Raw genomic sequence first — 10,149 nt, forward strand, 5'->3', positions numbered from 1 at the left:
GCTCGGGAGCGGAGCACCCCGAAGGCATCTCTGCTTTGCGGGGAGCCGCACCTGCGAGCGGCGTGGGCAGGAGGCGGCAGCGGAGGGGGACCCTGCCGGGACCCCCAAACCAAGCCTGCCTCGCAGAGTGGGGGAACATCTCCGGGATTGTCCCCAATCACCCGGGAGCTCTGGGTCCAGCCAGGTCCCCATGGCCTGGGCTGTGACCGTGATGGAGGGGTTCATACCGAAATATCTCAGCCTGCGGGTACCAGTACAACAGGTTGCGGGGGTCCTCCTCCTCGGCAGGGGCAGAGCAACCCATAGCTGGCCCCCCCAAAAAAAGCCCAGGAGAGGGTGCCCAGCGCAGCTCAGCCCCGCATGCTGCCAGCTGGCGGGTGCCCGCAGAGGGAGCCCGTACCAGCCTCCCACTCTCACTTGCATTAGCCTAATTTAGCTTAATGGCTTTTCAGAGTGCTGCTGCTCCGGGGGCAGGACCCTGCTCTCTGCAGCACCACTGCAGGGGTCCCAGGGCCCTGGCCCCAGGCCCACGGGAGCCTGGCAGCTTCCCCTGGGCAGGGACAGAGGTGTCTTAGCAGGCAGCAGCCTCTAGGATCACACCACAGCCCGTTGTGCCTGTACAGACATGGACAGACAGACGCACACATCCACCCCTTACCCACACCTTTATCCCCTGGACAGACATGTGCCCATCACCTCACCGTTCGGTCTTGGGCACCCCCCTGGCTCTCAGCATTGCCGTCTAATCCCACAAATAACTCTCTTTCCAGCCCAGATACTTTACACCCCAGGCAGTGTCTGGAGCACCCAGGTGTCCCTGTGTCCCTGATCTCTGTCCCCTCCAGGGACAGGCCCGGGAACATGCACATGGCCCATGGTGACAGCATGGGCACTGTGAGGACCACACGACAGAGGCACCCCGAGGCAGTGCCCACCTCCACAGCTGTGCCCACCCCACATCCCCAGGTGCAGAGAGAACCCCAGGCCCATGGCGGGGGCTGACACCCTCTCCCCCCACCCAGGGTGAGCCCTGCCAACCCTTCCACTGGAGGGGCACCCTCTATGGATCCCTCTTCCACAGCACGGGGTACAGAGCTAACACACCAAAGCCTACCTTTCCTTTCCCGTATCCCCTCCCCGGACAGCAGGACCCACCCAGCACCAGCACTGCAGGGCAGGCAGAGCTGGGCGTGATGCTGGTGGTCCCCCACCCTCTGTACAAGGGGAGGGGAAGCTGGGGACCCCGCAGGGGGTCTGGCAGCTGGCATCAGCCATCACCTTGCACACTGTTCCAGTACGAGATAGGGGTGTCCCAGTGCGGTGGGAGCAGCCAGCAGGACACGGCCCTGGGGGAAACCCCACTGCCATCCGGTGCTGACCTTCCACGAGTGGCTCTCCCACATGTGTCCCAGGCATTGGGACAGGGAGGCGGGGGGTGTGTGTGTGTGTGAGTACGCGCCCACGCGCAGGGGACAAGTAAGAATCTAATCAGGGTCCTTTTCCTTAATAAATCATTCGTCTTAATCCAACGCCCTCCTTCCTGCTCTAATAACTCCCGGCACTGGGCCTCACAGCCACAACAATGCGGCTAATGGAACGATTTATTTTCATAATGGTGCTGGTGGGGAGAAGGGGTGGCCGAGGTGGGGGCAGCACGCTCTGGGGCAGGAGTTTCTAATTAGTGAATGAAATTTGATGTAAGGCTGGAGGAAGATGGATTCGCTGCCTGACAAGGGGCCTTTCAGCTCATCAAAGCGCCCAAACAGGGAGGTAAATTAAATTATTTCTAATTCTTCACTAACCTCCAGGGAGTCACCCTTCCACCAGCAAAAGGTGGGTCCGCTCCTGAAATGAAGAGGCGCTTGAAGGACTGAGGTTGAGTGGAAGGGACTGGGCTCTGTGAAGGGATGGGGATGACAAGATGGGATGGGGTGGCATGGGTCTGCGGAGCGGGACAGGCTGCCACTCACCTTGCTGGAAGAATGGGAAGGGAAAAGGTGGTGATGGAGGGAAGAGTTGCAAATGGTCAATAAATAAACAACTCCAGGGACTAATGACTAATTTGCAGCAGGTTTCCCATCCATGCCTGTCACCTAACCAGACCTGGAGTGGGGCTGAAACACAGCCGGCGCTGGGGTGGAGCAGAGCAGCCTGGCAGGGAGGAAACAGCATCCCAACCCTCCAGGGGTTTGAGCAAGGACAACACTTGGACTGGAAGGGGTGACTGATGCTGAAGCAGGCAAAGAGTCCAGTGCAGGGGAATGCTTCAGCAAAGACCTTCATTCTCACGGCTCTGTACGATTTGAAGTCAATGCCAGTCATGTTAATGCTCGCAGTGTGAAAGCTGTTCTTGGGATGGTTTTCTCTAAATCCCCAGCTCCTGGGGTCCTGTGATGGAGACTCAATTTTTACAGAGAATAAGCGCACTCCCTCCTACCACTCTTCCTTGCAGAGGGGCCTGGCAGTGCCAAGCTGCCACTGACCCAGATGTCCCCAATACCAGAGTGCAAAGAAAAAGGCTTGGTGCTATGGCTGAAACCAGCTCCTGGCTCTGCCTGGAGCAGGGAGCATTACAAGCTGCTCCGAAAGCACCCAAAGCTGCCCCACATCTCCCCTCCCTGCAGGGCCCAGGAAGCCCATTCGGGGACAGCAGACAGGTTCCCGGGGGCCTTCGCATACAAAATCACGGTCTGCATTTCCTGCAAGATCTCCTGCCCACACACCAACCATGCTCAGCACTGCAGAGCAGCTGTGGCCGCAGCACAGCCCAGGGAGGAAAATAGGGGGAATAGGGGAGCTGTGTCTTATTGCAAGGGGCTGGGGAGGCCCGGGGGGGCCAGGGCCCTGCAGCGGTGCCAGGGGCTTGCTGCAGGCTGGGGACTACAGTCCCCTCCCCACGGCTGAGCTAGGTGGAGCTGGGACAGGCGCAGAGCTGGCTGTGCTGACCCAACACTCCAGGAATTTAATTTGTTTAATATATTCCCTGGGAAAGAAGAAAATAAATAAGTGGCACCTTGCGTGCCCCCATGTCTCACTCTCGCAACGGAGGTGTCAGCTTAACGAGCCGAAGCCCTCAGCCTGATTAACCAGCCGCTGCTCCCGCTAATAGGGAGCCGCCGAGCAGCATGATTGATGTACGGAGAGCATTAGCCCCCACAGCCTGGCGCTGGGCTGCTGGGCCAGGGCACCGTGCCCGCCCCAGCCCCCTTGCTCCTGCCCTCTGCACCCAGGCCCAGGTTCAAGGGCAAGTCAAAGCCTCCCTCTTAGAGCCCCAGGGCAGATCATCCTGCCCCACCGCTCTGTGGCGTAGGCATCACTGGGGAGATGGAGCTGGGGCTAGAGCTCCTTCTCTAGAGGCAAGGACATGGTGGTGGCTTCCCACCAGCTGTGGGAATGTGTGGCAGCTCCTCAAAATAGGTGCTGAGGGCCAGGGATGTGCAGAGGTTTTGTGCTTTGCTCTAGGTCTCGAACATGCTCTCCCCTGTGGGCTGGGGTAGGGACACTTGGGGACACTGAGGCACAGGGGTGCTACGGTGACAATCCAGGGGGAGCCCATGAGTCTTGGCAGCTCCTTCAAGGCTTTACTCCACTGAGACCTTACCATTCTCCTAGGAAGAAAACCCAAACGTCCTGACCCACCCCTTGTCCCATCCACCCCTCACTCAGTCCTTCCACAGTCTGGCTTGCCAGTCCCTCCATCTGTCCCCCCCTTACTGAGGTGTCCCTGGGTTTCACTGCAGAGACGTCACCTGCCCCTGTCACCCCTGTCCCACAGCATCGCCACCCCCTGCCCCCACCTTGGGAAAGGGTTAATCAGCAGCCAGGGAGACAGGGTAATAAATGGCCGTTATCTCGTTAATGAGCTGACATTAATTAGAGCCCAAGGTCCCGGGAGGAGCAGCTGATTTATCCGGTCACCCTGGGAGCAGGTTAGGAGCTGACTCCATGGAAAGGCCATTAACAGGGAAGAGGTGAGGCTGCGCTGCTGGGGGTGGGGGGGTGTCACCCTGCACCCATCCCTCCCAGGGAGCAGCTCTGGCCTTGGGACAAGACTGAGTTGGAGCAAAACCAGAAGATTGTGGAGGTGACAGTAAAAAGCGGAGCTGGGGGATCCTCCCACGTGCCCAGCGGTGGGGATGCTGGGGGTGGGAGGGGGAAGGAGAGCCTGGCTGTGCCAGGGGTATGTGGCACTGGGTGCAATGTGTTGGGCAAGGGCTGTGGGAGCGGGGGCACAGGGAAGCAGGAGGGATGCTGTGTGTTCAGTCACTTCCTTCCTTTCCTGAACGATGCTGGGCTGTGGGGGATGCTGGCTGTTGAGCATGTCCCCCCAAAAGCCAAGGCCTGGGGTGAGGACAGACACTGAGGCTGAGCCCGGGTGCTGCCAGAGCTTGTTTTGGAGGCAGCAGGATGGAAGAGATCTCCGCTGCTGTGGGCCCATGGTGTTTCAGGATCTAGGAGGAAAGGGGTCAGGGGCTAACGGGACTGGAAATGTAGCAATCCCACGCTCGGTCCTTGCAAGAAATGGATCTGAGCTGACTGGGTGATCCTGTCTCTCCAAGCCACATGTTTACAACAGGACAAGCTGTCTGGCCCCAAGCCTGAGCACCTCTGTAGTGCATCGCTGCATCCTGGGAAGCCGAGCCCACAGCTAATGCAGGGGAGCCCTAGGGCATCCCCTACAGCCACAGGGCTAGATCCTGCAGGATGCTGGTGCCCCAGCCCTTCGCAGTGGCTGTGTGCTGGGATTGGGTGTGACACTGCAGAGCTGCCCTGGCTGCTTCTGCTGGGGGCAGGCAGCCCCCCGCCCTGCCAAGCCTTCCCGTACTGGCCCCTGCTCCAGGATGGGAGCTGTTAAGGTGTTTCTCTGCTCAGCCTTGCCATCTCCTGTCAGAGATGGGGCTGCTTATTTGAGGAATTGCTTGGCTAAAGAAACAGCTGCTCGGAAATCCCTGCAGGAGGCCTGCCTAGGAGGGACTGAGCCGTGTTTGCTTTGCCTGTTGACCCCTTTGCTTGGGGCAGGCACCTGGGGCTCGGTGCAGAGGGAGGTGTGAAGGCTGGGCAAGGTGGGCAGGGGGAGCTGTGTACCCCACCAAGCCCATGCAGTGGCAGGGGGATGGAGGCATGGGGATTTCTGCTTTCCAGGACAAATCCCTGCCCATCAGACAGAGTAGATGGTGTGCCAGGATGGAGAAGCCCTCGGGAGCCTGTGGCTGGCTTGGAAGTCCCTGGGGTGGGCAGGAGCAGGCAGACCCCCTGGGTGGGGATGCAGGCAGGGACAGGGCATGGCCACGACTGAGCACAGCACCCCTGGAAGCAGACAGGGAGGTGGCTTCAGCAACTTGCCTGGCACTTGCCTCCTGTCATCACCAGAGGAGGGGGAGATACCTAAAGACAGATGAGCAGCCCTGCGAGTGGCTCTGTGGGGCTCTGTGGATGGCTGCTCTGCTCCCACGACAGCAGCACGGACACATCTGCCAGTGTTTCTGCAGAGGGGACAGCCACCAAGCAGCCTGGGACACTGGGGCTGGCTGTGCCAGGTCTGATGTAGGCTGGGCTCAGCTCCCACCCCTGCAGGGCTGATTAAGACCCATTATCTGGTTGGTTAACAGGGCCCAGGCCACTCACAGGTGACTTCAACTGTTCATTTAGTCACAAATCACCATGGGGCTGGCAGTTTATTTACCTTCCCCACCAGCCTCCTGTGGCTTCCCAGACTCCAGAGATAGTGGGTGGCCCTGCTGCAAGGGGCAGGGGAAGGGCAGCATCCCACTGCGGGAAGCAGTGAGGGCTCCCACAAAACCTGGGACACCCCAAACTGGAGCAGACCAGGGGCTCAGCCTGCTCTGGGCTGGAGGCTGCAGACACAGATGAGAGTGGACACTTCTACAGCCCCTCTTTTGGGGGAATGGCTGGGAAATAACCTGTGAGCAGGCTTACATCCTGTGTCTCCAGCATTGGTAACGCTTCTGGGCTGTATTTCTCCACTAGCTGGCTTGGGACGGAGTGCTGCAAGATGACCTGAGGCACCAGGGCCAGAGCAGCAAGATCTGCTGCTTCCTGAGAGATGCTTTAAACAAGGTTGTTGTACTGTAGGCCTCTTACAGGGAACTAATTTCTAAAGATGGAAAGGTCTAGGGGCTGTGACCTGCACAGTAGTTAATGCTTGGCAAGTGGGTACAGCCATCCTGGGGACAAGGAACGCTTTCAAGGCTTAAAAGCTATAGCCTGGGCAGAAGTCAGGGTGCCTGCCACCTCTCTGGGACCAGTTCCTGCACTGGTCCATGTCTCAAGGGTAACTTCTATTGACTGAAGACAGGAGGTGACCTGGTGCTAAACTGTGCATCTAGGAAGAGCCAACATGACAGGTTAGGTGGAAATCAAGGCACAGCCCCAGCATGGGTCATGCCTTCATCTGATGCCTGGGATAAGGACTCCATCCTGGGAAAATGAAAGTCTGGTCCCAGTCAGTAATTTTTTTTTTTTTTTTATCAGAGTATGGATTTTCCTCGGCACCCTTGACTTTGATCTTGGGGCAGTTGGGTTTGCTGAGGGATGTTATGTTGCTTCCCAAGGTGACGCTGAGGAAGTGGCAGGGCTATAAAACTGAACTGTGCTCCCAAATACTACCTGTGACCCCCATGGCTCGTTTCTGAGAGCTCAGGCACTGCTGGTGACAGTTTGGGGAACTATGTGAACTGCTGTAGGTAGTGTTGTCGGTCTCTACAGATGCCAAAAACTTGTGCGTGCCAGAGTTGGGTGTCTTTGGTGGCCATGTGGATGTTTGCTCTTCTAGTTTTACTCCTGCTGCTTGACCTCGCATGGATGGAAGTCTCATGGAGACAATCCATTTGAGGCACTGGACATAGCAAAGGGAGCCCCATTTGTCTAGCTGAGCACCTTGGCATCAGCAATAAATGGCTTTGCAGGGCTTATGTACACCTGCATAGAGGCTGTTGTAATGTCTGCTTTTAGGTGGCTGGAGAAAGACTGGGCTCTGAATGTCCAGCTGAGGCACATCCAGAAAATCCCCCAAAAATGCCTGGGCAAATGAAAGAGTAGCAGGAATCCCTGGGATGTGTAAATGCTCCTGGTGCTACCCATTGCCCAGCAAGAGATGTTGTGATCCAGGCTGTTGCAGAGAGGTGAGGGAGCTGAGGAACCTCATTGCTGCCTGGGCAGCAGGGACTTCCCACTGGAGGAGTGCTTGCTGGATGGGATTAGACTAAGTGGTTAAGCGTGAAGGCACCTTTAGGGCAGTCAACATGAGGTGCATCAGGCAGGGGACAAGTGGAGATGTTGATGGGGTGGGTTTGAGCCAGCAAGGGATGTGGAGGTGGCAGAAGCACCCTGGCTGGTTCAGGGCTTTGAGCTTGTCCATCTAGCTCTGTATGGGGCTCAGAAGATCTGTCCTGGATGTGCTCAGGATCTTCCACAGCAGCAAGGTGGTGTTTGCTGGCCTGTTTCACAGAGCTGGTCATCTTGGGAGGGGTCTGCTACCACTGGGTGAGCAAAGGCGGCCCTGGGGTAACAGCACAGGGTGAGCTGTGGAGGGAATGGGAGCAATAAGGTGCTGGCTGAGAACATCCCCCCCTTAAACTCCACTTCCTCATGAACTGGGGTGGTTTTCTGGGGCAGCTCCTGTTCACAGTGCCCTGCACCCCTGGGCTGTGGGAATGAGCTCTCTGGCTGATAACCTTGGGGTGTGCTACCTGTGGCTGATGTTTGGGGTTGCCTTGGATCCTCTATGGAGACCTTCCTGTGGAGGAAGGAAGCTGGACAAAGGTAAGGGGCCAGGGCACAGTTGCGTTCACTTATTACAATCCTCTGATCTAGTTAGCAACCAGGTGAGCTGTCACCAGAGGACCTGATGGATGGGGTAGAGAGTTCCCTCCTTCCTGAGGCGGGAAATGAAGCTAATCAGACCTCGGACACCTTAATCCAGCTCTGATCTGATTAATGACCCTGAAGACTGTGAACTCATCAGCACCCTGGCATCTATCACTGCCTGCATACCGCCCCTTCTGCCAGCCACCACCCAGCATGGCTCTCCTGTGCACAGCCCTGGGCTCCAGCCCCCTGCCCGACATGGTGTGGGCTGCATGCTGCTGCTCCAGCCCTGGAAAACCCTCTTGCAGGTCCCAGTACCTGGGTTTGACTTACCTGGGGGAGGTAACTCCCTCCATGATTTTCCTAGATTTCTTTATTAGGATGTTTCCACCCAGGTTTTATGGCTGGTGTCTGCAAAGATTTCTTGCTTGTGCAAATCATATGCTGCAGCTTGGCTGCTTGTACTCACATTGCCCTGGAATTGGTGAACTGGGCACCAGCCTGGGCTGCTGATCCTTGGAGGAGTTGCTTGTCTTTGGAGAGCCTCCTTGGGTAGCGCAGGGATCTTCCATGAGGACAGTAAGGCTGTGACTCAGTGCTGTGACCTTGACCCCCAAATAAGCCTCACTCAAGCCCCATTCCCACTGCCCAAGTTACGGTGGGTACAGCCACAAAGGGTCTCAGGGCTTGACAGGGGTTACCCAGGCTCTCCTGGGTTGGCTGTGTGCCTGTTTGCCCACCCCATGATGGTCACTGAGGGTCCTTTTGCTTGGCAGGAACATTGGCTTCTGTCCTGGGAAAACAGAAGGGAATAGATTTGGAGGGGAGGCGAAGAGCCCTATGGCCTCCTTGGTGGTGGAGAGAGGGTATAGCAGCAGGCACAGGGGTGCTGGGGGTGGAAAGGGACACTGTTCCACCTCCAGTACCCCCTGTCCAAGTAGGGTGTGTTACTGTGGGGTGATGTCCACTCCAAATCCCCTTCTGAGCAAATCCAGCTCTGGGCTGTCCACGGGGCTGATTCTTGCCCTCCTGCCTCTGAGGGAGGTGGCTGGAACAGGCTGTTGGGCATCTATTCCCACACAAGGATTTGGGGCCATCCAGTGAAGCTCGTGGGTGCCAGGCTCAGGCAATGGAAGGAGGAAGTTGTCCCACACGTGGACTGCAGCTCCCTGCAGTGGGGTGACGTGTGTGCAGGGAGCTCAGCAGGCTCCAGACTGGACTGGATGGGCATGGGGAGGAGAAGACCCTGGGGTCACTGAGCAGAAGAAGCACAGGAGGCTGAGGAAGGCCCCATATGCCCCTGCCTTTCTCCTCCCTGGGCATCTGCTTCAAGCTTCTGTGGGACACAGCTATACAGGGGGTGGCCCCATCTCTTGCTCGGGAAATACAACAGTGCTGGAAATGCTGAAGGGTGAAGAAATACAGGGATAGGAGCTCCCTTTAGCCATTATAATATTTAGGCAGGGCAATAAAAGCTGCCTCACTTGCCTTCCAAAGAGCGGGACCCATCACCAGATACAAACAAGCAGAAGCTTGTCTCACTGTGTCAGCATGACACAAAAAGGTGGGACCCAGAGGCAGGCAGATGGACAGACACAGACCCTCTGTGCCAGAGACCACAGATGTGCTCGCACGCATTCTGCCTCTCCCCAAAGGCTGGTGCCAGGGGGTCTGGGCTACCTCTGCTCCTGCTCACCCACGTCTCTCAGACCAGCCAAGGCTTTCCTCTCTGCCCTTCCTTGGTGCCACTCTCCAAGTGGAAGTCTTGTCTGGGAAAGATAAGACCAGGCAAATGGGTAACAGTCTGCCTGTAGGCACCCGCTCTGTTGGCATCTTGGACAGAGATGGGTGATGGAGGGGGGTGGCCCCTGTCCGTGTCCAGCTCGGGTTCGCTGATCTCCCTGCCCCGAGCGGTGCAATGGCGCAGCCGGGTATTCCTGGTGGTTGCCTGGTGCGCGGGGTGTGGAGGAGCCTGCCGGTGAGCGAGCGCCTCTCCTGCCCTCCCAGTCAGGCATTCTGCCCCCGCCCAGTGCCTGGGGGCTCTGCAGACCCAGGGCAGCCCTGGAGCCCACCAGGGCTTCTCCCACATGTGCCGAAGTCTGCCTAGTCTCTCCGGATTTCCAGCTGCTGTGACCGCAGGCATGCTTCCCCACCGAGGGGCTCTAAGGAAAACGGGATTGGCTCTGGATCAGGACGATGGGCTCCTTGCCCTGGGCGGCGGGTCCTGCGGGCTGGGGGGACCCCCCGGGTGTGGACCAGGGCTGGGCTGGGTTGCGAGGCTGGGGAAGGGGCAGAGCGGTCCGGGCCAGGCCCCGGAGCGTC

The 10,149-nt window shown here is 58.0% G+C and overlaps 2 protein-coding genes across 2 annotated transcripts in view; both read left to right on the forward strand.

The window, feature by feature from the left end:
• IHH (Indian hedgehog signaling molecule) overlaps nucleotides 1-6,093 on the forward strand; it is a 13,651-nt gene extending 7,558 nt beyond the window's left edge. The window contains exon 4 of the mRNA XM_009645704.1: nucleotides 5,989-6,093. Coding sequence (XP_009643999.1) covers nucleotides 5,989-6,093 — 105 coding nt within the window. The remainder of the gene's footprint in view (nucleotides 1-5,988) is intronic.
• Nucleotides 6,094-9,745: 3,652 nt separating this feature from the next.
• The window catches only part of LOC104132427 (motor neuron and pancreas homeobox protein 1), a 10,128-nt gene continuing 9,724 nt past the window's right edge, over nucleotides 9,746-10,149 (forward strand). The window contains exon 1 of the mRNA XM_009645706.1: nucleotides 9,746-9,805. Within this exon, the coding sequence (XP_009644001.1) occupies nucleotides 9,746-9,805 (60 nt within the window). The remainder of the gene's footprint in view (nucleotides 9,806-10,149) is intronic.

This window comes from Egretta garzetta, unplaced genomic scaffold (assembly GCF_000687185.1).
Source record: "Egretta garzetta isolate BGI_Z169 unplaced genomic scaffold, ASM68718v1 scaffold219, whole genome shotgun sequence".
Taxonomy (NCBI): domain Eukaryota; kingdom Metazoa; phylum Chordata; class Aves; order Pelecaniformes; family Ardeidae; genus Egretta; species Egretta garzetta.